The sequence below is a fragment of the Theobroma cacao genome, chromosome 3 (genome assembly GCF_053813885.1).
Source record: "Theobroma cacao isolate CCN51 chromosome 3, ASM5381388v1, whole genome shotgun sequence".
In the NCBI taxonomy this organism is placed as follows: domain Eukaryota; kingdom Viridiplantae; phylum Streptophyta; class Magnoliopsida; order Malvales; family Malvaceae; genus Theobroma; species Theobroma cacao.
The window spans coordinates 36,337,123-36,362,838 of NC_142641.1; the positions used below are offsets into that span (position 1 = coordinate 36,337,123).

Genomic DNA, 25,716 nt, shown 5'->3' on the forward strand with positions numbered 1-25,716 from the left:
TTATTTTTATTTTTTTGTGATTTCGACGATGATATGGTAGCTACCATGGACTAATAGGACAAGAACAAGACAGCGATGCATGGGGCAAGTGAAAACAAGGAAATCGGTCTCTTGGCCAATGGGGACGCGTGGGATGGCCAACGGGAGCTCCGATGATCGAAGATCGATAGATTAGAGAAAGATGGAGAATCCGGTGGTGACGCTTCCTGATTTGGTGGCTGAAAAGTGATATGGGTCCAATACAACTTGAAACAACGTACAAGAGGTTTCCGATGGTTTTAAGCAACGTGGTTACATGGTTACGGGTAAAGTCCGTGTAGTGAGCTTGATGGTCGTTGGTTAGTGGTGGTTTTTGCTGAAAAGAAAATAGGTGTAGTTTGGATAGTATTGTGATAGAGGTTTAGAAAAAAAAAAAAAGACAGGTTGGTGATATCATGAAATGAGAAATCATATACTGAATTGTGAATTTATACAAAAAGAATGAAATATATATATATATATATATATAATTGGATCATCTAAAAGAAAATTGGACTTATAGTATCATAATCTTAATTTAATGTTATTATAATGATATTATAATCTAATCTTTAGTATGTTATTTATATAACTCTAATTATTATGTTAAGAGTTTCTTATCTATATATGATTCTCATTCTTAATTTTTTTCTAATCATTAGGTAACCGACACTAATGTCTCAAGAAGTCATAATACTCTTTAAATATTTTTTTTAATTGAGAAAAAGGGAATTCAAATTTTATTTTTTAAACAGAGATCATGCGTCAATTAATCAATTAACCAACAAATCAGATGTTTAAGTGCGTGGTCTAAAAAAAATTGTTTGACAAAGTATATTTTTCTAATATTGAGATTAAACTTTGTTTTAAGATCATGTTAATATGCATGGAACTTGAAAATATTTTTCAAACATAGTCTCTTAACTATTAACTAATAATGTTCTTGGACTCTAAATTTTTTTTATTCTCTTGGTCTTATATACAATGTCTGATTTAATTTTATTCAAAATTTAGAAATTTTGAGTTGAATTTTAATTTTTATTGATTATAAATTTACTTTTTGAAACTATATTTTTTTTTTAAAAAAAAAAGGAAAAAGTAAATTGTTATAGTTGGGGGTAATAATGAAAAGGAAGAGTGATTTTTCTTTATTGCTCTTCATATCGGAAATTAATATGGGACAAATAAAAACGATATTCATGGGATAGAACGATCGAGTATATTCTATTATCGAAATTGCAAACGGTGAAGATGGCATATAGCAGATTATCTTTGCTTTCAAGCCGCCAAGTCATAAAGGAAAGAGTGCCTTGGCAGTGAGCCAGCATGCAAGGAGAGGGGAATCAGAGGACAAATGTGAATGCCATATTGGGTTTGCCTCAGCCCTCAATGAACGTGTCAAGTCCTTGCCATACAACCTTGCATGGCAATTTGGCTATAAACACTCTGCATACTCAATTGGTTTTATAATTTCATGTCATACATTAATTCTCCTATTCTCTCTTCTCTGTACGTGTAACAGACCATGGATCTTATTCACAAGTTTCTGAACCTCGTAGCTCCTTGGTTCACCTTCTTCTCTTTATGCTTATTCTTACCACCATTTTATCTCTTTAAATTCTTCCTCGCCACCTTAGGCTCCTTTTTTAGCGAAAACGTGTCCGGAAAAGTTGTCATCATAACAGGTGCTTCTTCAGGCATAGGAGAGGTAATTTACATGTTTCATGAGAGAGAAAACTCAACTTAAATTGCTGGAGGCAAAAAGTTAATTGTCATGATGAGAAAAGTTGTATTTCTTTGTGATTTTTGCAGCATTTGGCTTATGAGTACGGTAGAAGAGGAGCCCGCTTAGCTCTCACAGCACGAAGAGAGAAATCGCTGCAAGAAGTTGCTGATAGAGCGCATGATTTGGGATCTCCTGATGTTATAACAATTCGTGCAGATGTTTCAAACGTTGATGACTGTCAGCGACTTGTTGAGGAAACTGTCAATCATTTTGGGAGATGTAAGTGCAAACTTTTATTTACATAGCGTGTTCTTAGTAATTGTTACTATTAATTATCGTATGAAAATTGTCAACACTGTGTAAGTCATGGCCTCTTGGATACAGTGGACCATCTGGTGAATAATGCTGGTATAACTTCAGTCTGCATGTTTGAAGGTGCACCTCCAGATATGACTAATTTCAGAGCTGTAATGGTAAAAGATTTTCTGGCTTTAAGTCAATTACCACATCTCAAGTACTGTTTATAGCAAATTGAGGGATATGAATCTCAATTCTCATTTGTCTAAACTTGCTCACTTTTCTGGGGTTTCGATGCCCCTTTTCCTCTCACCAGGACACAAATTTCTGGGGTTCAGTTTACACCACCCGCTTCGCAGTGCCACACCTCAGAAATAGCAAAGGCAAGATCGTTGTCTTGTCGTCCGCTAATTCATGGTTGCCTGAACCGAGAACAAGCGTCTACAATGTAATTATCACCACCTTTGTTCTGACTCTTATGTTTAGACAAGAACATATCTTAAAATATTTCCCTTCCCCTTTATCTTAATTTGTGTTTTGTGATGAGTACTTCTAACGCTTCAATGGCTATCTCAGGCAAGCAAAGCAGCATTGGCTGCCTTTTTCGATACATTAAGGATTGAACTCGGACAAGATGTTACGATAACGATTGTGACACCCGGGCACATAGAGTCTGAAATTACCCGAGACAAACACCTTTCGAAGGAAGGCAAAATGGAAGTAGAGCAAGACATGAGAGATGTAAGGCGCCCTTAGTTCGTCTTATGTATGCTATAGTTTTGCTATATGTGGACGTTCATACATGTCAAATCTGACAGTTTCCCTTGTGGAATCAATAGGTTCAAGTGAGCGCAATTCCTGTTGCATCAGTTAGCGAATGCGCCCAGGCAATTGTGAACAGCGCGTGCAGGGGAGACAGGTCCTTGACACAGCCATCATGGTACAGCGCCACCTGCCTGTGGAAATTATTTTTCCCTGAGGTGATCGAATGGGGTTGCAGATTATTCTATCTCACAAGTCCAGGGGTTCCACACCAGGAAGCCCCTAGCAAGAAGATTTTGGACCTCACCGCTGGAGAAAAGAAAGTTCTTTACCCGTCTACCATCCAGTCCCCGGAGATCAAGACAGATTGATTAGCATCCACATGCTCCCTGTAGTTGAAAGTTTGAAAGCTTTATCCCTGTATGTCCACCTTTTTAAATACTAGAATAGCTCGTACAATGAATAAACTAATCCAGGCTGGATAAATCGTTTTCGATGGTTGGGTTTATCAATTTCAAATCTCTTCCTTGCATTATGGCAAAATTTTCAGTTTTTGAAATCTAAATGAATCTGAAAATTTGGATGAATTTTCTTTTAATCATCCAACCAGGAGCTGAAAGAAATCAAAAAACAACAGTATACTAGACACTGCTTAGAGTATATCTGTAGAAGCCCCAATACCATTTGATTGAAGTACTTATTCTAGGAATAGAATGATTACTAGAATTAATTATTATTATTTTTATGATTTTAATTGGTAATTGGGAAATTATTTTTTTAATAGATTATTATTATCATTATTATTATTATTATTATTATTCATTTTCAACATATCTACTTATAATCAATATAATAAAAAGTCATTTTTAGGGGCAGGGAATTTCTAATCATCATGAATATGATAAAAGAATTATATAATTTACCATAAAATAAAAATTCAATTATTAATTCTTTTTATAAAAAATTAAAGTGATTGTATCCCTAAAATTAGTTATCAAGATTTTTTACACAAAAATTATAATTTCACGTGATTAAATAAAAATGTAATATTACACTTCTTAAATTTTAACTCAAACAATTTATTATTACTTTTTTTTTATGAAAAATGGAAGTGATTTGTATCCCTGAAATTAACTATTAAAAATTTTTACAAAAAAACTATAGTTATACGTAATTAAATAAAAATATGATGTTAAAAAATAATATTTTTTTAATTTTAACTTAAACTATGAGAATAAAGATAAAAATAATAACATATAAAGTAAAATGAGTAAAAAGATATCATATATCAACTTAAAATAAATTATAATAATTATCAATGTAATTAAATGTAAGAATAACTATAACTTTTTTATAATTAACATAAATAAGTAAAATACATTACAGAATAAAAATTAATGTATTAAAAACTTAAAGTAAATGTTTCAAAATAAAGATAAATTTTATCTCATTTATCATAAAATAAAAAATTCAATTTTTTCTTTACAAACAATTTTAAAAATTGTTGAAAAAGTAGTGAAAATATTTATAATTGACCGAACCAATCAATATAATTCACTTTTAATTATTTTGATGTTAAGATATATTTTGATCAATTCGATTATATTTTTATAAAAATTTAATTAATTCCATCTAAAAATTTTCAAATGGAATCCAATTAAACCGATTGCAATTCTTACGCTTTAAATGAGTGGGACTTTACAAGAAGGACGGGACAAGAACAATCAAACAAGGCCGTATGGTAGTTGTCATCTACACCTTCCAAATTAAGGCAGGCATTATTTGAAGTCATCTCGAAACACTACTGATAATATACATTTTATTCAATAAAAAGTATAATATATATATATATATATATATATATATATATATATATAACCATGACCATAATTTATAATCACAGTCAAATAATATTACATCAATGTTAAAAAAATTTTAAATTAGCATTTAGATTAGTTTTCAAGGAGTCTTGTTAACTAATAAAAACCGAATGAGATTTTTCAAGATTCAAAAATGTAATTTTGGTCTTTTTCTTTATGAAATTTGATTATTTGATATCATGTTAAGGAAATAGGTAAACAATCAAATAGAAAAAGGCTCAATTTGCATTATTTAAGTTGCAACCACAAAAAATATTTTATCAACAAATTAATATATATATATATATATATATATATATATATATATATATATTGTGTTATATGTTTAGCTTTGGTTTGATTGATATTTTATTTTATTTTTTTGAAAAAGCAACTAAACCAAATAGTCGAGAGTTTATTGCATTTACTTTTGAGATAACCTAGCGTTATTTTTGAGGTCTCTACAATTGAATCTTCAAAGAAAAGAGTCTTGAAAAAGCTCGAGAGCTTGAGGAAGTCAGTGACTGCTGCTTATTCCGTGGAGAGGAACAGGACTCAGACTCCTAGGTACCTACTTAGAAGTATGAGCAAAGAGAATAAGAAACCTCCTGTTGCTGTCAACAAACAGTCATATGTGATTAGCACTGGAAGGAAACCTTGGGCTAAAAGAGTTAAGAGGGTTTGAAAATTAGAAATTAGATTTTCCATGAAGATTTTATTTTTTGGCTTTTTTTTTAATTCAGAAAATTTAAAACTCTATTTTATTTTTAAAAAAATATACAAAGAAAAGTTGAGTACTTTGTCGAGTGTATGTTATTTTGTAAATTTTGATTTTTTGAATTACTAGATTATATTTTAAGTTTTTTGCTATTTTATAAATTGTAGTTTTTTTGAGCTTACAGCATGTAAACTCTACAATTATTTGATTTGCAATTTTGTTTCTTTCTCTCTCCCTCCAACTGAATCTAACACAAACTATACAACTTTTACAACCTACAAATTATTCTATAACAATCGAATTTATAAACTCTAAAAAATCAACAAAAAATGAAGCTGCCGTTAACTAACGTTTTTTTTATGATTAAACAAAGTTAAAAAAAAACCCTAATCTATGAGACATGCGGCAAACTCATTTGAACGGGGTAGGGAAAGGGGCACAATACAAGGGCAAAGGATTTCCATCCAAACTTTCAAAATACAAATAAATTTAATAGTAATTATAGTCTCATAAGAAAACTTAATTATTATCGATAAAAATAAATACTAATAATTAAGGGAGCTAATGATTACGAGTACTAACCACTCCCAAGTCTTACTAGCCCAAACCGATAAAAGCCACTACTAAATTTGAGAACATTTTTTTTTATTAAAAGGGAATTAGCACTGGAAGGAAACTTGGAGCTAGAAGAGTTAAGAGGGTTTGAAATTGAAAATTAAATTTTCTATGAAGGTTTTATTTCTTGGCTTTTTCTTTTTAATTCAGAAAATTTAGAGCTCTATTTTATTTTTAAAAAAATATATAAAAAAAAGTCGAGTACTTTGTCGAATTTTATGTTATTTTGTAGATTTTGGTTTTTTGAATTGCTAAATTGTATTCTAAGTTTTTTTGTTATTTTATAAATTTTAGTTTTTTTGAGTTTGCAGCATGTAAACTCTACAATTATTTGATTTGCAATTTTGTTTCTTTCTCTCTCTCCCCAACTGAATCTAACACAAATTATACAACTTTTACAACCTACAAATTATTCTATAACAACCGAATTTATAAACTCCAAAAAATCAATCAAAAATGAAACTGCCAATAACTAACATTTCTTATATGGTTAAACAAAGTTAAAAAAAGACTTAATCTAAGAGACACGTGGCAAACAAATATGCACGAGGTAGAGAAAGGGGCACAATATAGGGGCAGAGGATTTTCATCCACTTTTGTCTTAGAGTTAGGGTTGCCATTTTTATTTTAAGCAATCCCCTCCCCACGCTCCTGACTCCACTGCCGGCTCACAAAAAATCCTGTCTCTTTCACGTTTCTCCACTCGTTGATTATTCTACTAGTGTTATTATATTGGTCCTCCAAGGAGCATCTTTCTCCATTCAACTGCAAACTGCAAAAGCCATGGACTTCATTCACAAGCTCATCAACATTTTATTTCCTCCTATAGCCATCCTTTTGCTCCTCTTTTTCTTGCCGCCATATCTCATTTTCAAGTATTTTAGCTATATTATAAGATCTTTCTGCAGCGAAAATGTAGCAGGAAAAGTTGTGCTCATCACTGGCGCATCTTCAGGCATTGGTGAGGTTTGTGGAAGGAAAACATCACGCACTATATATATCCCTTGTCAATAAGATTATTGATTACAGAGCTTAAATTAATGATGAACCTTGCTCTTGCATGCATCTTGTTTATCGTTTGTGTTAGCATCTTGCTTACGAGTATGCCAGGAAAGGAGCTCGTTTAGCCCTTATTGCCAGGAGAGAAGATCGTCTTTGCGTAGTTGCTGATGAATCCCGTCGGCTAGGGTCACCAGATGTTGTAGTTATCCCTGCAGATGTTTCAAAGCTGGAAGACTGTAAACGCTTTATTGACAAAGCTGTAAACTACTTTGGACGATGTAAGTGTATATATATATATGTATATCTGCGCATTTTTATGCATGGGTCTATGGTTGGTATTTAAACTGTAATCTAAGATGGCGGTTTCATGGCTTAATTTATGCAACAGTGGATCACTTGGCGAGCAATGCTGCTATTGTTAAACTTGGATTGTTTGAAGATGTAACACAAATTTCTGAATTCGCTCCTACTATGGTACGCTTTTCCTTCCAGCACTTGAGCTTTTTTCAGAAAAAAGATTGGGCGTGGTGTACATAGAGATGAGAGAGGTATTGATTAATTTAATTAGGAAAAAGACCTCAATTAGTTTACTGGCTGCTCTTCCTTGGGAATTTGTGGGGCGTATATTTCCACGTCCACCCACCTACTTGGTTTAGCCGAATAGCGATTTGTCTGTTTCAATGTTACTATAACTACGAACGGTCATGAACAATGACGGAATTAAAATTTTTACTTTAAAAAAATGAAAATGAAAATTTTAATATTTTAAAAAATAAAATTAAAATATTTTAAAAAATAAAAGTAAAATTAAAATTTTTAAAATACAATAAAACAATATATATAAATTTTAAATTTTTAGGGAGGGTGGGGACCCTACTAGCCCCGCTTCCTCCACCTCTGACCATGACCCATGGTTGTTCCGTAAGGGCACCTGTCTACGAGCCGGATTGCTCGCTAACATCATGGCCTGACCTCACTCAGATCCTCCATCTGATACATGGTTTAAGTTGTTATTATATTAATAAAAATATTTATTTTATTTTATTTTAAAATATATTTAAAAAATTCAAATAGTAATATAAATTCTTTTAATATTTTATTATTAATTTATTTAAATGGACGAACCTTGTCTATACCTTAATCTAGGTTTTAGAGACATCAATGCCTCGCCCGATATATGGAAAACTCTAAAATTGATTAGTCCTACATTTATTAATTTATTTCGAATAGTGGTTACTTCAAATATTTATTACCCAAGTTTTATTATAAATATTAATTTTTTATATTTATTCATTTGAATTTTTATATTATAGTTTGATTTGTAATAATTGATTACATGATGAATTTCATACGAAAATTCGTAAAGGGTCTAAATTTGAATTTTATTGTTAACCAATTGATTAGTTTAAATTCTATCAATAAAATTCTTAATGATATTTTAATTTTATTTTTAATGTTTGATTTGGTGGTGTTTGAGTTTTAGAATGGTCTAAATATTTTTTTTTGATAAATATTGACAATAAGATTGGCGTAAAATTCAGGCGAGTAAAATTTAGGTTTGGTTTGGTTAATGTTTTACTTTTGATTTTTTATTTTTTTAAAAAATGAATATAAATAAAAAGTAAAAAATAAAAATGAATAGAAAATTAAAAACAAATAGCAAGCAGTGAAAGATATAAACATCAACTAAAAAACTTCAAAATTACTCTTTTTGTTTTTAAATATTTGCTACTCTTTAATTTTCACAAAAAAAATAAAAGTTTTAATTTTGATATAAGTTATATTTCAATTTTAAATTTTTTAATAATACGGATGTTCAATACTTTTTAATTTAAAAAATTTTAAAGAAAATCATAAAAAATTAATATTTAATATAAAAATAAGAACATTATATTTAAAATTTATAAATTTTTTATAATATGGATGTTCAACTTTTTTTTTTTGGTTTAAAATTGTCTTTCATAACTAAGGATAGCTTTACAAGGTAGAATGCTAATCTGAGCAAATTGTGCTTTCCCTATCGGCTACTGTCACACTGAACCGATCATAATTCATTATACAGTACAAATTTCCCAAGAAAAATAGCCCACGAGATTGATCCGTTTTACTGATTCGCATTATATCATCGTCTGAAAATAAAATATCTCTTTTTATATATATAATGCGTTGGTAGAGCACAAATTTCTGGGGTTCAGCATACGGAACCCATTTCGCAGTTCCACACCTAAGAAAAAGCAAAGGGAAAATCATTGTGATTGCTTCAGTTGCTGGATGGGCGCCGTTGCCAAAGACAAGCTTCTACAATGTGAGATATCTCCTCCATATGGTTCACTCAGTTCCTGATGATCGATTCTCCATTTTCCTTATCACTTGTATTTCTGCAATGGCTTCAGGCAGGCAAGGCTGCACTAATTAGCTTTTATGAGACGTTGAGGGTTGAGTTTGGTTCAGACATTGGAATAACGATTGTCACCCCGGGCTTAATCAAGACAGATATGGTCCAAGGAGAGGCATTTACATCAGAGGTAAGCGAGATTTCTGTTTTCCCCATTGTTTTTTTTTATTTTTTTTATTTTTTTTATTTTTTATGTATATCAAAAACAAATGGAATTTTTCTTAATCGCTGGCTAGGTGCAAGTGGGATTTATTCCGGGTGAATCAGCAGAAGGGTGTGCAAAGGCAATTGTGGCAAGCGCTTGCCGTGGAGATAGGTGCTTGACAGAGCCATCTTGGTATAGGGTGGGACCGTTGTTAAAGATGCTTTGCCCTGAGTTATTAGAGTGGGCTTGCCGTTTAACCTTGGTTGGCAGACCTGGGTCTTCAAAGAAAACATCTTAGCAACAACAATACTTGTTCCAAGAAATGAACGTTTGCTCAAGATTTAAGCGATTCGGTTTTAGCAAACTAAAGGGAGTAGTGTTGATGTGGCTTGTGGAGTTTTAACTCGATTTAGCATATGAAACTAAAGTTGGAGAACCCAGATGTTATATTTGTTTGGAATTAGAAACGTCTTATGTTGGAGAGAAGTTAATTTTATATGTAGAAGCACGCCTGGTATTTTTATTTTGCTTCCACCTTTATTTCTTTAGTATCACTATTTTCTTTTCAGTTGTCATGCAGAGAGCTATTATCAGATCTCCTTTGGCGCTTCACGCTAGTTTAAAAGGAAATAGGTGGATGAATTTTAAAAGAAAAAGAAGAGAACATGTGGTATGTTCTGGTTTTCTAGTGATAAACTTAGATGCGGTTGGAATCCATCACCTCAGTGATAGAGGATTACAGTGAGATATAAAAATCACCAGTAATTTTACAACACCAATCATCCCATTCGGTATAAATGGTACGTTAATTGAGTGGCAAATCTGCGGTTTACACTTTACACTCAAACCTTAATATCCAATGAATTTAAGGTCCAATGTTGATTACAATTACATTCTTGAGAATGGAATGTAAATGAGTAGGTAATATTCTCATGTTTGATATGATTATATTTGTGAGAATGTATCTTCCCATCTATCGAGGAATCCCAATTCTTCTAATGATGAAATTACTTTCCCATTTTTGATATCCTGAACTACAATGGAACTGCTGCAGAATTTCAACCCAATCGAACAAATGGGTCAGAGTCTAGGGGATTATGTGGGCAGTATAAATTTGATACAGAAGAACATAATGATCAAGAACATTGCTGCTTCCTACACACAGTTTCTTCAAAATGAAAGCACATGATGGAATAATAATACCTTGCCAAATCTTCTGGTAACCAGAAATGCCGCTGCTTTTGTCTCTGCAAATGAACTACAAGCATAAGCAGATCAAATGCTTGCCTAATTCCAAATTTGCATTCTCAAGCAGACAACTGGAGACACTCCAAGATCGGTTCAGGATCATGGGATCCTTTTCTATCAGATAGGAAGGACTGTTGTACAAAATGTACTTCTAAGTAATTGCCCCATATCCAATGTTGGGCCAATTCCTTAGAAACGAAGAGAAGAGAAGGAAAGAGAAAGGAAGAAGAAACCAAGTGGAAAACAGAAGGAGGATTTAGCCAAAGAAGGTAAAATGCAAGAGAAAGAGAGATGGCGGTTAGGGTTCCCAAATTAATTAAATTAATTTAAAAAGAATACAAATTTAATTAATTAATTAACAATTTAATGCTCTAAAGCTTAGGAGTATCCCCCGTATACAATCTAAAATGAAATTATTGAGTCTGCCGAATTTTGTAAATGACTGATTTATAGGGAAAAAATATAAATCATTATGTTAGGTTGTATAATGCTTAATTGTGATATCACTTTAATCATTCCAAATTTGTGAAAGGAATTAGGCTAAATAAATATAAATATATTAACATAACATTTTTAAAAGTTAAATAATTAATATTTATTGTCATGCTACTATTTATAGATTTAAGTTATAAGTTTGAAATATTTAAAATTTTATATTAAAATATATTTTTATAAATAAAAATAATTTTAAAAATTAACATATCATATCTTACTTACTTCAAACACCATAGTCAATTAAATATCTAATTCTAATGCATTGGTGGAGAGAAGTCCCACGCCATACCATGGTAGGCTCACAACAAAAAAATATCTCCTGTTTTAGTAATTAAATCAACTGATAATTCAATGGAGTTATCTGCTTGTGTTAGTGTGGCATGAATTGAATTAAGGTTTAAGAACAGATTTGGACCGCCTCCTATAGGCTCTGGTTTTAGTGGCCTAACATGCCAAACATTTTGCTTTATTCATCTAACGTAGTCCGCGGCCGTCATTAATAGCACGGCCTGATCATGCTAGACTCTTGGGTTGACAGTTGACTTAAATATTTATTTGTAATTAAATAGAATCCATACATTATATATTCTTCCATATTCATTTGGCCACGGAACAAATAACTAGTGTTTCTCTATTGTTCTTGTGGTTGTTGACACTATGGAAATCAACAAGCTATTGAACATTGTCTTTCCCCCTCTACTTATAATTGCACTTGTTTTCATCTTACCGCCATTTCTTGTTTTCAAGCTTCTTTGTTCCATTCAAAGGTTTGTGTACAAAGAAAACGTTGCCGGTAAAGTAGTACTCATCACGGGAGCATCTTCGGGCATTGGTGAGGTTTGTACCTCCAGGCCACCGGCTTCTCCACTCAATGTTCATAGATTAACATATGTATCTGTTTTATCATCATACTTCTCGAGTTTTGCAGCACCTTGCTTATGAGTATGCTAGAAGAGGAGCTCGTTTGGCCCTCGTAGCCAGAAGAACAGATCGTCTTCAAAAAGTAGCTGAGAGAGCCCGACAGATGGGGTCCCCCGATGTAATTGTGATCACTGCAGATGTATCCAAGGTCGAAGATTGTAAGCGATTTGTTGACAAGACGGTGAACCACTTCGGGCACTGTAAGCTTCTTTCTCTCCTTAATTCCATGTTCACAGCTTTTAGTGGAGATTAGACCTCACTTTATTAACTGATTAGGTTTATTTATCCAACAGTGGACCATCTGGTGAACAATGCTGGGGTTGGTGCCGTGCAATCTTTTAAAGTAACCAACAATATATCTGATTTTGTCCCTGTTATGGTATCCCCAAGTGACTGCTTATATTTCATTCTGCGTTTTAAACTAAATTTAAATATCATTTCAAAACGCAATTTTGTTTCTTTGTAGGACATAAATTTTTGGGGTTCAGTGTACGGCACCCATTTTGCAGTTCCACACCTGAGAAAAAGGAGAGGGAAGATGATTGTGATGTCCTCAGCTTCTGCCTGGCTCGGCCTTCCAAAAACTAGCTTCTACGCTGTAAACAAGTTGCTTCTGTATTATACATATCGAATAGGTTCCCATTTTTAGTTGCTCAACTGATCACTTTGTAAAAAATTGCATTTCAGGCAAGCAAGGCAGCTCAAATTGGTTTCTATGAGTCATTGAGGATTGAAGTTGGTCCAGAAATCGGAATAACCATTGTCACTCCTGGATTTGTTGAGTCAGAAATGACCCGAAGCAATCAACAAAGAAAGGTAAGGCCTAAAGGAAGTAATCCGAGATAAGAGACAGGGAATAACCTCCTTAATACTCCCGAATACAATCATACCTTAAGGTTTTTCAGTTCTGTTAAATTGCATAAATGATCTAATGCTCTTTGTTTGGAAATCAAAACCAAGCTCTCTTTCTTGTTGCTTTGAACTTGATTGCCTATCAGGGTAAGCTCCAGTTTCTCGGAAACGAGCCAGCGGATGTCTGTGCCAAGGCAATTGTTGAAAGCACTTGCCGAGGAGACATGTACCTGACAGAGCCATTCTGGGTTAGGCCATTGTATCTTCTAAAGGTACTTTGTCCTGAGATATGGGACTGGGCTTGCCAGTTGCTACTTGTCCATAGAAGAAGGACGGGGGATAAAAAAGCATAGCCGGCCGGACTGTCCTAAATTAGGAAGGGAAACCCTGCTTCAGCAGTCTGCCTTCGAAGCTTGAATATGACTATCTAGCTTCTATTTTGTAGTTCAATCTTTGGATTAAAACATTTTTCTTTCTATCCTCCCTACCAACGGCTCCTCAATAATAGACATAGGGAATACTTCGGTTCTAGTGTACAACCAAAATGTTACTTCAATCTCACAATAGTGTAAACAAAACTCTTGGGCTTCAATGAAAGTAATGCACGCATGAGTTGTCTTGGCCTTTAGGGAGTTTATGTACAAACCATAGCTACCTAGATTAGAGGAATCCGGAAGAATAAGAAGAGTTGAAACAAAGTGATATTTGCTAAAGTCAAAGTAAATTTGAATATTTAATGTAACGTTGATTTCATATTCCCAACCATTTTGCCCTCAAGCCCTCAACAAGTCATCGAATTAAAAACAAATATATTCTCTTAGGTGCCATAATCCAAAGAAGCTGAATCTTTCAAATTTAATAAACAAAGTGTCAAAAAAAAATTTCATGTTCCTTAAATGGCTTTAAACTTGCATATATTATGCGCAAGTTAAATATGAGCCATTAAGTAGAGAATGCTTGAAACATTACAATTCAGACCTTCAATTTTCGAAAATAGTGCTATATTTCAAAATTTTTAACTAATTTTGTTTAAGAAATCAATAGCATCTCAAAGGAAACAACTTTGCTTCGATTTTGCTTGTAAAATGAAAAGAAAGAAATAGTAATATCTCGGGCTCAAAATGACATCCTCCAATGAGTTATCATTAGTTTGCTCATTACTTATTAGTATTATATGCAACATTGAAGGCTCAAATCATATCTTTTTTATGAAAGATTTTAAAATTTTGAAGTTTTATCAAGTTATTTGTCAAAAAGGTAACAAAATAGATTTATAAGTTGTTTATTTTTTACATAATAGCTAAATAAAGTCTCTAAATTATCTTAAAAAATTCAAATAAATTTTTTATTTTTTATGACGTTCAATTAAGTTTTAATTTTTTTATTTTAGATCAAATAAACTCTTAAAATTAAACTGTTATTAGTTTCAATGTCACTTATTATTTTATACCAAGTGATATTAAAATGGCGCCTCACATGTCCTATCTAGTGGATATGCTAATATAATATGATGTCATAACCATGTGCCATTTTCATCATTCTTATTAGTTACACGTAATATAAAAAATGACAAGTGACATTTTAATTAATTACAATCGATCAATAATTATTTATAAGTGTCTATTTAATTTAAAATAAAAATACAGAGACTTAATTTAATATAATATAAAAATAAAAATTTATTCAAAATTTTTAAATAATTTAAAAACTTCTTAAAATATTATAGATTTATTTTTCCTTTTTTAAGTTTTTGGTTATCTCTCTTATTGAAGTTTTTTTCTCAGAAAAGTCTATTCATCTACCTAAAAATAATAATTTGCAGCTAAATATCATATCTATAATTTATTAAGTTTCAACCAAACTTCTGATCAATTATTCGAGTCCGGCCGGAACCATCTATCTCAAACAAAAAACTAAAAACAGGCCCAAGTTATAAACCTGGCCCACATCGATCGTGGTCCCAGCAAGCTGGGGATAAAATTTTGCATAGCACGAGAGAAGAAACATAGATATCTGATCTGCTACAAGTCTACTGGCCTGTTGCCTCAAGATTTGAATTGCACAATCTCTGCCTCCGATACTGAGAAGAAGCTATGGATTTTATTCACAAGATCATGAGCATTGTCCTCCCTTCAGTAACATTCCTTGTTCTTCTTTTCTTCTTACCAATGTTCCTTATTCTCAAGTTTCTCAATTTCCTGAAAAGAACCATAAACATTGAAAACCTGTCTGGGAAGGTTGTCCTCATCACCGGAGCATCCTTAGGAATTGGAGAGGTTTGTCTCGTTCTCACTGGATTATGTATTTACGTTTCTGCAAACATTTAGTATTTAGTATCTTTAGTATGTATTCCTGATAGGTTTTGCTTTGGGCAATGAAGCATCTTGCTCACGAGTACGCAAACGGAGGAGCACGTTTGGCCCTGGCTGCTAGAAGAGAACACCGACCCCGGGCAGTTGCGGAAAAAGCTAGCCAGTTGGGGTCCCCAGATGCTATCGTGGTCCGAGCAGACGTTTCCAAGGCAGAAGATTGCAAACAGTTTGTCAATAAGGCAGTTGTCAAAATCAGCAGAGGTATAAGAGGAAAGATCGAGAAGTCAGTGTAAAGGAAATGATTTTCTCATTCCTGAATTTGTCATCACAAGAGTATTTATACATGATACTAACCAACTAACTAACTAATCAACTACTTTAACTAATTACAACTGTAAAAGTAACTATTAACAGCAAAACAGTAAAACTAAAGTTTACATTCTGTACAACAATAAAATTACACGTCCTTCATTTTCCTTGGCTGTAACAAGTCTTCTGCTCCTTTAATCTTCAAACATAGTCAATCTGAAATCAGCCTTAAATATCATCTTCATCTTCAGCTTTCAATAACAGTTGACCACTTTGGCAATGTAAGTGATGCAGCCTCTCATTTTTCACAGCAGTTAAGGCCCAAATTTTCAGAATGTATTTTGTTTGATGGGACATTTCTGTTGTAGTGGATCATCTGGTGAAAAATGCTGGAATAACTCACATCATCAGCTAGTTTGAGGATTCCAGCCAACTCTCTGAATTTGCTCCCGCTATGGTATCAAATCATCCACATATATAATTTTGTACTTTATTGTTTATATTTGACAAATTAAAAGTATCCGAGTCTTATGACAGTGATTAATTATATGATTATAGCTTTCGGCTTTCTATGATATTTTTCCCTCTTTAATTCCAATAGTTATAACTAAAAAGTTTCCATTTTATGTCCTTATAGGACACAAATTTCTAAGAAAAACCAGCGGGAAGATAGTTGTTATAGCTTCAACCGCAGGCTGGTTTCCTACTCGAAAATTGACCTTTTACAATGTGTGTTATGACATTGTAACTTTTCAGTGGTTTAAATCTTCTGTTTCATGGATTTGATGCTATCTCGTTGCTGTCTCAGGAAAGCAAGGCAGCACAATTAAGGTTATTTGAGACATTAAGGGCTGAATTCTGATCAGATATTGGAATAACTATAGTGACCCCGGGATCTTCGAGACGGAGATGAATCAAAACCTGTCAAAGTTAGGCTCGATGACCTCCTCCTCCTTGAATGGAAGATATAAAGCTCCCCCAATGCACCCTTTTCACATTCATGATAATAAGTTACTCCTATATTTTTTATTTTTGAAGCCTCTTGCCCCTTTGATGATCTTTTTCTTTTATCGATAAGCGAAGACCAATTAATCCAATCCAATATTAATTAATACGTATTCATTAAATATGTTCTAAATGCTTTTGAAATTATTATATTTATTAGACTATTTGTATTTATATACAGTAAAATCTTGATTTATGAATTTATCGATTTGAGAATTAAAAGAGGATCAACTCATTTTTTTTATTCCTTTTCAAATTCAATAAATGTTGATTGATAGTATATTTTATTACATTTTTATATTTGAGGTATCATCTCCTATATGATCCCTTTAAATTCCACAGTGGAAGGATTGCAACTTCCAGTAACCCTAAGTCTAGGCACTGAAGTAATCATAAATGTCATTTATTTTAGGATAGGGTTGGTGGGTTTCCTTATAATAATAACCGTATCCTGCTGAGAAATTCAATGTTAGGTAGTACCGAGTAGGACTGGTTTTAAACCTCCATTATCTGCACCTAGCCATCATTTTTAATTTTTTTAAGAGAATTAATTTCTCAATGTTTAAACTTTTATAGATTAGTAGTATTGTTTTCAGGTTCAAATGAACTCTGTCCTGGCTGAGTCCACCGATGAATGCGCCAAAGCAATTGTAAACAGTGCTTGCCGCGGAGACAAATACCTAACAGCACCGTCCTGGTACGTTGTGGGGTTTCTGTTTAAGCTGTTTTATCCTGAAGTGTTGGAGTGGTGCTTCCATTGGTACTTTATCAGTAGACGAAACGAAGGCCATTAAAGTGATGCCATTGCCAACCTCAATTATATTGAAAGCAACCACAGGGCAGAAGAAGATATGTACCAATCTACCACCCCTAATGGATGAGACTTTGTTGGTCCGGAGCAATTCAAGGTCAATCCTACACCTTATATTTATTTATTTATTTATATATTTGGTTTGAGGTGATCTATTAAATATTAAACTATATAGGACAATTAAGAAAATTAGTTGTCATCCATAAAGGTTTTGTTGCAAATCAACTTACCCCATATTAGTTTGAAAAACACTCTTTTCTCTCTCTTTGAAAAACTACTGATATTAAAATTTCATTAATCACACTAATATTTGTTCAAAATTTACTTAAATACTAAAAATATGGTCATTTTATTTATTTATTTATTTATTTATTCCCTCTTTTTTATTTCTTTTTTAATGAATTTCAAAGATAATTTAATACATTTATCTCAATGTTATATATATATATAAATTAAAGATAAGTTTAAAATATGTAACATGTAATTGAATTAGAATATAAACTTAATTAAATTTAATTTGATAGTATTTTTCAAAAAAAATAATTTGTTAGTAATTAAAGATAATTTTAAAAATAATTGAATTTAACAAGTATAAAGATGATTTTATTTCTTTTGTAGTAATTGAAATTTAATACAGTTCAAGTCTCAGTAAAGCTAGGGGCAGAATGAATAAAAAAAAGGCAGTATTAACGGAGGAGAGCTACGTGTTGAATTCCCTACATGCAACACTGCTACGTTGCAAACTGCTTAGGCTTTGAAAGCAATGAAATTTAGTTCCACGCCCTTTGATCACTAGCTCTAGTGTTTCTGTCTCGCTTCTCATCATTCCATACAAGCTATGGATTTGATCAATAAGTTCATGAATGCCATCGTTGCTACTATATCCCTTATTGCACTCTTCTTCCTCCTTCATCATTATCGTTTTTTCAAGTCCCTCCTCTCCACTGTAAGAACCATATTCAAGGAAAATGTGACTGGAAAAGTGATACTCATCACTGGAGCGTCCTCTGGCGTCGGCGAGGTTTGAGAACGAACCCTGTATAACGTTTCTATAAACTTCAACTTCGTTTGATTATTATTTTTTTCCCTTGTTTTTTAATGTTTCTGATTTTGTGGTTTTGAAAAATCTCGCATATAAGTATGCTAGGAGAGGAGCTCGTTTAGCCCTTGTTGCCAGGAGAGAGCATCGTCTCCAAGAAGTAGCTGCCATTTTTTAGATCACTGGCTCCCCTGAAGCTATCTACATCCTTGGAGATATCTCCAAGATTGAAGACTGTAAGCGATTTGTTGATGCCACCGTAAACCACTTTGGGCATTGTAAGCAAAACTAGAAGAGTTGATACTTTGTGTTTTTTGTTTTCCGGGGAATCTTTGAATAATAGTAATGTTCAATCATCCTGGGATGGCATTTCATGCTAGCAGTGGATCATTTGGTCACCAGTGCTGGGGTTGCTCCTGTCTGCTTGTTTGAAGATTATGATGATATCACTAAAGCTTCGCCGGCTATGGTAATCAATCATCAACATTCTTTTACCTTGATTTTGGCTTAAATATTCAACATAAACTAATGATACTTTGGCATGAAGTATTTCTCAGTTTCTGATGAATTAACACCTCAATGAGTAAAATTGACGAATCCTCTGTTCACGAAGTTCTTTGCTGTATTTTCCACAGGACATAAACTTCTGGGGTTCAGTCTACAGCACCTATTTTGCACAGCGACACCTAAAGAAGAGGAAAGGGAAGATCATAGTGATAGCATCACGCGCCGCGTGGTTATTTGCACCATGAATGAGCTTCTATGATGTAAGAAATCTTATCAGTATCCTTAACGGTTATAATTTACACATTAATTTTTGAGCAATTCTAGCTTCACAATGGCCCAAGGCAAGCAAAGCAGCACTCATTAGCTTTTACGAGACATTGAGGATTGAATTTCGGACTCAAATTGGAATTACAATTGTGACACTGGGATTGATCAAGACAGAGATGACAGAAGGGAAATTCCTATCCAGGGAAGGGAAATTGGTAGTAGATCGAGAAATGAGAGACGTAAGCTTGCTTCTTTCTCTAATGCGATAGTCCTGGAAAGGAATGGGATGTACTTTCCAGTTTTGCTTATCTCTTATAATTGCTGCCAGGTTCAAGTCAGTCTGATGCCATTAGAGTCAGCTGATAAGTGTGCCAAGGCAGTAGTTGACAGTGCCTGCCGTGGGGAGAATTACTTGACGCTGCCATCTTGGACCAAGGCGACATTACTCTGGAAGGTGTTTTGCCCTGAGATAATAGAATGGTGGAACCGCTTGCTGTTAATGACAGGGCCTGGATCTTCCCACGGGGATGTGCCTAGCAAGAAGATATTCGATGTAGCCAGTAGAGTGAAGAAGTTTTCTCTCTGGATGGGAGGCCCGTTTCCTAAGATCGTCATCAAAGCCCCATGAACCAAGGTAGGGGCATGAAATGTCATCTATCTTCTGAAGTAAAAACATAGGTTGCAGGCTTGCAGCAGAAAGTAAAAAAGTTACATCTTTAAATTATGGCAAAGCTTAGACTCAACGGTGGAAATTCCTTTCTATGGCCGGAAACATACATTAATAGGAGTAAAATTGGGTGTTGCTTGTTGTGTATAATAGAATATGAATGCAAGCATTTATATAAAAACAGGTAAGAGTTCAACATACTCATGAATTTCAGAGTATAAGACGGTGATGAATTTCATTATCTCATCTAGAATTTTAAAGTTACTAGGACTGGTTAAAAGTCTAACAAATTAATGAAGTTAATCATAATCATAAAAGCTATCTTTTCATAAGTTCCATTATACATTTATACAATTGAAATCCAAATCCCTCTTTCCAATTCATATTTTAAAATGCAACCTTGATATCTTTGCTCATTTCACTTCTTCAAGACTTAGACCCAAAAAGCAAAGGTTCTACACTTCTCTTCTTTGGTCTCCAACACTTTGCAATCCGGATTTTTCTTACCAGTTTCTTCTCCAAATCTCTCCTTCGTCCTTCCTAAACAAATACATGCCACATCTCTTCGGCTTTGGAAAGAATTCAAAGAAAATCCCAGAAGTTCCATGATTCCTTGATTTCTGGATTGGCCTGTAATGTGCCTGCAAATTAATCGCATGAAAGGGATCATGCGATCCAATTCGAAATTCACAGTGAAGGTAGCCAATTCTGTTAGCATTGGTTCCAACATCCTAGAAGACAGTCGTGATATGCAGCCAATCAAGGGGATATGTCAATGGGATCCAATGGCAGGTGCTCTGGAGTTTGAGAAGAAGCAGAAGGCTCCAATCTTCTGAGAAGCAACCGTGCATCAGATGCAGGACAGCCCTGGGTCATCTCTATTGCAATTGGAAGAGAAGACTTCTTGTTTATCTCTATAAGCATCATTCCCTGGACAAGACATTTTTCCATGTGACGAAGTACCCAGCAAATAAATCACCACAAAGTTACTAATGATTCTCAACGGTTAAAGACCATTTCAGCATTTACAAGGAAGCAATGCCTCCTAACTACAGCTTGGAACTTATAAAAGATGACAGCAAGCTCATACTTGATAAATAATAGAAGTGTTTTACCTCAAAATGTGCTAAAAATGTCTGGAACTGCCTCATAATCTCCTTCATTCCACTAACTATTTGTTTGTCTGAAGAAGAAAGAGCAGCAGTGACCTCTTGTGGAGAATGACCTATTCCTTTTTGCACAACCTGGAATTCAGAAATACTAACAGATTAGGTTAACAAATTCCAAGTTCCAACAAGCTCATAGCATTGTCAGTAAAAGGCCATAAGCCCTAAATGAAAATGAGTTACAAAAAAAAAATATTAAGGACTAATTTGCACATTAGCAGCCGTCCATTAGGCTCCAGCATGCTTTCCTATTTTCTTTGCAAAATCCATCTTCTGATGCTTTAGCATGAACTTACATTGTGATCAATGAGGATCTCAGAGATGAGGCTGCCATCATCAACATAACACAGTAGCTCATAGGTTGTCCTTTGCTTATACTGGAAACTCTTTACACCAGTCAAGAAGCACTACAAAATTTTTGGATAATATTAAGAAACATATAACAAAACAAAGAAAAACACTTCAAAAAAATTACTATTAGATATTACGAATTTCTGTCTCTGGTTAACTCTATGTTGGTAAAACCAACCAAATATTATGATGGAAGGCATTGTCAGCTAATCCTTATGCTATCATTTTAAAAAAGCTAGATGAAATTTCAATGCTAAAAAATAAGTCCGCAAAGATTAAACCAATATAAAAAATAGAGAACTATGGATACCTTAATTTTTCCCTGTACATATGTAGCTTTATCTTTAATAGCAGCCCACTTGGCTGACAAACTAGCTAAGTAGGTAAATGGGACTTCTCGGTCTCCAGACAGGATGAGAGGATGTTCAACCACATCAGCCATATGGATATGTTCAACATCAGGAGCAGTATCGGGGTTCAAGTTTGACACCTCGTTTTCCCTGCTAATGGGAACATTATCAATTTGCATCCTCTCAACATCCAAAACAACATCAGATGATGAATTAGGCACGGCATTCACCCCACCAATATGAGCAGTAGGCTTCTCTACAGTTCTTTGAGTAGTAACAGTGCTAGACAAATCCAAAGTGGCACCTATAGTGTAATAGGCAAAAGAAGAAGTTAAAGAGTCAAAGAAGGAAGTGCCATATGATCAATTCATATGCTCTTGAATTTGCAAACTAATCAGTAAAAATATTCATATGCTCTCAAATTTCTGTTATACGAATTGATTAAGTGTAGCACATATTGATTATAGACAAATGATGCAACAATAAAGGCAAAACAATTGAGGTCTATCAACTAAAAAAAGTTCAGACCAGTCCAAGCAAAAGAATTCTCTCATTTCATGAACAATAAATGTCAAACTCAAGTGAACCACTAAAGGATTGTCCAATTTCTTAGAGTTCATATATTTAACCTACCAGTCATTGTAAAAGAACAGGCAGAAAGAAAAAAAATCTTGAGGAAACTTAAGAGGGAAAAGATTTTGTTCTTATCCCACTAATTTCCACCTTCATTCTCTGTTCAACAGGACTTCCGACGATTACTATACTCAAAATAGGTATTACTCAATATTTTCCCTCAAAATTACATTTATAACAAACATATACAACATGCAACCCCATTTTATGCTACTTGGATACTAATTTGTTTTATTTCTCTTTGGAAAATCAAACTCCTTGCAATTGGATAAAAAAACAAACAAATAAATAAACAACCTCTTTCATCTGCCTGAAAGGGAGCTGCACTTTGTGATGTCAAATTGTTAGTGGGCTCAACAGCATTAACACCATTCAGAGGCCATGCAGCAAGAGTTGCTCTAGTTGCTAAAGGAGGAACCACTCCTGTCTTTGATCTGCACAAGGATAGAGAGAAAAGAGGGTTCAGAACGATGACAGTATCATGAACCAAGATACTTCTTTAGGGTCATAAATCAATTCAAAAGCAGCAAGACCATTCTAGGTTTCAAAATGTCTTCGGAGCAATCACTCGAAAAGGATAACACTGAACAGTTCTAACCAGTAAATTTTGATATAATTAAAGCCTACATCCTTTGCTCTCCTTAAAGGACATTCCAGTGTCACTCAATTTTTTCATCCATGCAAACATTGTGAAATTAAGCAAGCATCACCATTATTACTGTAAAAAATCATCTATCCGGCATTTATCCACTTTAGGACATTGCAAACACAGAATTCTGAATTGGAGAGTTGACACCTCTTATTGTTAAACCTTTAGCAGCAAGAACATTTTGGCTATGACAACATGACAAACTAAAGCAAAATTACAATGGAGTAAAGAAATGGCAATTCACATGCGCACCTGGGGGGCAGGGGGGCAGGGGGTGATATTGCTTGTCTATAACATTTGGTAATGCACATGAACAGCAATGATAGATACATTCTTGGAATTCAATTATACCTTTTACCCCTAGGTGGCTTGTTTACTTCATTAACAAGACGCTGTCGTGCCGCTTCTAAGTCCTCAACTACTCCCCCTAGAACTTCTAAACTTTCAGGGACCAGCACAAGAAGCCCACGTCGTATGTGTATATTACAGATGGCAACCTACAGAGTGAGAGACGTACCCTGTCAACATCAAAGCCTTAGAGACTAATAGACTTCTCTTCCTGGTTGACATGAATAAATCATTGGTCAACCTACAAAAATATATGGGCTAATCCAGGTTTTGTACCAAAACTAAAAGGATAAAGTTGACCTTGTTCGACAAAAGTTCAGCATTTCTGACAGCAACTGATTGCTAGAATTGGTAAGTAACCCTTTGACTCTATAACTAATTAAATGTGAACAATTAAGGTAGGCCACGATAAACACAACCAGATAATATGTTGACGAACATATTAGAAATTGGGGTTTTGTGACAAATCATTTACATTTCTATTAAGTATAGGCATTATTTTCTAGACACAAATGATGAGACAGCATAACCATCTTCAGATAGCCGTAGAGACAACCTAAATCCAATGCAACACACAATCACCCGCTGAATAGGTGTGAAAAGATATTGGAAAGATCCATACTCGACCATCAAAAATCATCCACATTGTTCAGCTATAAATGCAGATACTGAAAGGCCAAAAGCCATCAAGATGTCATTGAGTTTAATTTCAAGTTTTGGAATCCAAGGAAGAACATGCTACTGTTAGTGACCCTTATAAAATGCATTCTCTCTAAACATATTTAGAACGGGGAACTATGCAAACATAATAAAATTAACATTTTAAAAACCACAGATTGCACTAGAGAAGAACCTTCAATCCAGCGGGAGCCAAAACTTGGAGATCTTTAATAGGCCTGTATTCCATGCCAAACACACGTTGAACGCCATCTGTCATGGATAACTTAAGGCACCTCTTGATCCCAGGAGGCGCATCCTGATATCTTCCCTTGAGCGGACAACTAATATTTACTATCTCATCAACCTAAAAACATAATAATTGAACATGAGCAAACATTTCCACATCCAAATATTTTGCCTTTAATAATTTTGAATAAAAATAAGAATTCTGCGACAATTAAAATTCATATTCAAAATTGAGATAAATACAGAGTTAGCCAAATATGGAGGCCAATGGAAATAAAAAAAAAAATAGCGAACCTGCAAGACGAAGGGTCCTTTCAGATCAACAAGGTGCATTGAATCAACATTTTCGGGAAGAATACCGCCTCCGGAATAATTCATATCCGAAAACAAGAATTGTTGAAAGCAAAGCTTCGCTTTTGCAGAAACATCGAGAGTCGAAAACCTAGGGACCGAGCTCTGCAGTCCTTGAACGCAAGAATCCAGCCACTCTCTCCTCAATTTAAGTCCCATTCTTAAAAGAAGGTCTCCAATGGGAGAGTCAGAGCTCTCCACTGATGTAACCGGAGCAGCCGTTTCGGACGCCTCCGGAGGAGGGGAAGAGGGAGGGGTGAAGCTGTCGTAGACATCAACGAATTCGTCGTCGGAGATTGGAAGCGGTTCAGCGGGGTTAGGGTTAGGAAGTGATAGGGTTATGGGTTGGTGAGTGACGGCGGAGCTTTCCAGTGGAGGTTCGTTATCGAGCTGTTCTTCTTCTTCTTCTTCATCGGAGGAGCAGTGAAGTCTTAGGCGTCTTCTCGGCATTGATTTTGAGGGTTCTGGGGAATTTTGGTTTTCCCTCCACTGAAAACACACAGTGCTTGTTGAGGAGCTTTTGGAGAGCGGGAAAGTGCCTTAATTGGGACCCGTCTTAGATTACCGACCCGACTTCTCTTCCCTAATTGGATTGGGCATGACCAATTTATTGGATTTGGGCCTAGGACTCTAGAAATTGCTGAATTGAGTGCAAATATCTATAACATCTATAACATAACATAATATAGAAGGAAAACCCAAAGGAGCTTCCAAGTTGAACCACGTTGTGGCCTTTTTTAGATTATATGTGGCTAAATATTATTTTAAATATTATGATTTTTACTTACAAAAGACTTTTGGGGATGACATGTGACATTGTAATTTGTCTCTATATGGAGAGCATTTTGGGGTTTTAGTTTAGAAACTGGTATCATTCGGGAATTTGTGTATAAATTAAGAGTAATTTTAATTTTTTTATGTGTAAAGGAAGGGTTTCTTGGGTTTTTGATCAAAAGGGAGGGGGCATTTGAAGTATTTCCCTCCCATCTAGA

The 25,716-nt window shown here is 34.1% G+C and overlaps 4 protein-coding genes and 2 pseudogenes across 5 annotated transcripts; 5 read left to right on the forward strand and 1 right to left on the reverse strand.

The window, feature by feature from the left end:
* Positions 1–1,484: 1,484 nt before the first annotated feature.
* LOC18605140 (11-beta-hydroxysteroid dehydrogenase A-like) lies at positions 1,485–3,289 on the forward strand. Its single transcript, XM_007037976.3, has 6 exons — positions 1,485–1,726; positions 1,831–2,023; positions 2,129–2,217; positions 2,358–2,489; positions 2,618–2,782; positions 2,881–3,289. Exons 1-6 carry the CDS (start codon positions 1,544–1,546, stop codon positions 3,172–3,174), a joined length of 1,056 nt encoding a protein of 351 aa, XP_007038038.2. The 5' UTR covers positions 1,485–1,543; the 3' UTR covers positions 3,175–3,289.
* Positions 3,290–6,614: 3,325 nt separating this feature from the next.
* LOC18605141 (11-beta-hydroxysteroid dehydrogenase A-like) lies at positions 6,615–10,077 on the forward strand. Its single transcript, XM_018117180.2, has 6 exons — positions 6,615–6,961; positions 7,083–7,275; positions 7,386–7,471; positions 9,171–9,302; positions 9,391–9,522; positions 9,629–10,077. Exons 1-6 carry the CDS (start codon positions 6,779–6,781, stop codon positions 9,833–9,835), a joined length of 933 nt encoding a protein of 310 aa, XP_017972669.2. The 5' UTR covers positions 6,615–6,778; the 3' UTR covers positions 9,836–10,077.
* A 1,833-nt stretch (positions 10,078–11,910) lies between these two features.
* LOC18605142 (11-beta-hydroxysteroid dehydrogenase-like 4A) lies at positions 11,911–13,538 on the forward strand. The gene is made up of 6 exons (XM_018116910.2): positions 11,911–12,117; positions 12,209–12,401; positions 12,495–12,580; positions 12,668–12,799; positions 12,889–13,017; positions 13,200–13,538. Exons 1-6 carry the CDS (start codon positions 11,938–11,940, stop codon positions 13,404–13,406), a joined length of 927 nt encoding a protein of 308 aa, XP_017972399.2. The 5' UTR covers positions 11,911–11,937; the 3' UTR covers positions 13,407–13,538.
* Positions 13,539–15,104: 1,566 nt separating this feature from the next.
* Positions 15,105–17,572, forward strand: LOC108661176 (11-beta-hydroxysteroid dehydrogenase A-like; annotated as a pseudogene).
* A 520-nt stretch (positions 17,573–18,092) lies between these two features.
* LOC18605143 (11-beta-hydroxysteroid dehydrogenase-like 6) lies at positions 18,093–20,161 on the forward strand (annotated as a pseudogene). The gene is made up of 6 exons (XR_016025033.1): positions 18,093–18,507; positions 18,611–18,807; positions 18,913–18,998; positions 19,165–19,296; positions 19,378–19,542; positions 19,632–20,161. The product of XR_016025033.1 is annotated as an 11-beta-hydroxysteroid dehydrogenase-like 6 (transcript).
* A 108-nt stretch (positions 20,162–20,269) lies between these two features.
* RMI1 (recQ-mediated instability protein (DUF1767)) lies at positions 20,270–25,241 on the reverse strand. The gene is made up of 8 exons (XM_007037980.3): positions 24,668–25,241; positions 24,321–24,491; positions 23,471–23,616; positions 22,768–22,904; positions 21,798–22,141; positions 21,433–21,543; positions 21,086–21,214; positions 20,270–20,900 (listed from the first exon to the last, which is right to left on the reverse strand). Exons 1-8 carry the CDS (start codon positions 25,172–25,174, stop codon positions 20,730–20,732), a joined length of 1,716 nt encoding a protein of 571 aa, XP_007038042.1. The 5' UTR covers positions 25,175–25,241; the 3' UTR covers positions 20,270–20,729.
* Between the last annotated feature and the right edge of the window lie 475 nt (positions 25,242–25,716).

Excerpts from the sequence above, each read along its gene's own strand:
- RMI1 (XM_007037980.3), bottom strand. The coding sequence starts at position 25,174 with ATGCCGAGAAGACGCCTAAGACTTCACTGCTCCTCCGATGAAGAAGAA. Across the intron at positions 22,142-22,767 it reads CTTTCAGGCAGATGAAAGAG|GTGCCACTTTGGATTTGTCT; the intron begins GTTGTTTATTTA and ends ATTACACTATAG. Across the intron at positions 20,901-21,085 it reads CATTTTTAGCACATTTTGAG|GGAATGATGCTTATAGAGAT; the intron begins GTAAAACACTTC and ends TGTCTTGTCCAG.
- LOC18605140 (XM_007037976.3), top strand. The coding sequence starts at position 1,544 with ATGGATCTTATTCACAAGTTTCTGAACCTCGTAGCTCCTTGGTTCACC. Across the intron at positions 2,024-2,128 it reads TGTCAATCATTTTGGGAGAT|TGGACCATCTGGTGAATAAT; the intron begins GTAAGTGCAAAC and ends TCTTGGATACAG. Across the intron at positions 2,490-2,617 it reads CGAGAACAAGCGTCTACAAT|GCAAGCAAAGCAGCATTGGC; the intron begins GTAATTATCACC and ends TGGCTATCTCAG.
- LOC18605142 (XM_018116910.2), top strand. The coding sequence starts at position 11,938 with ATGGAAATCAACAAGCTATTGAACATTGTCTTTCCCCCTCTACTTATA. Across the intron at positions 12,402-12,494 it reads GGTGAACCACTTCGGGCACT|TGGACCATCTGGTGAACAAT; the intron begins GTAAGCTTCTTT and ends TTTATCCAACAG. Across the intron at positions 13,018-13,199 it reads GAAGCAATCAACAAAGAAAG|GGTAAGCTCCAGTTTCTCGG; the intron begins GTAAGGCCTAAA and ends ATTGCCTATCAG.
- LOC18605141 (XM_018117180.2), top strand. The coding sequence starts at position 6,779 with ATGGACTTCATTCACAAGCTCATCAACATTTTATTTCCTCCTATAGCC. Across the intron at positions 6,962-7,082 it reads CATCTTCAGGCATTGGTGAG|CATCTTGCTTACGAGTATGC; the intron begins GTTTGTGGAAGG and ends CGTTTGTGTTAG. Across the intron at positions 7,472-9,170 it reads CTGAATTCGCTCCTACTATG|AGCACAAATTTCTGGGGTTC; the intron begins GTACGCTTTTCC and ends ATGCGTTGGTAG.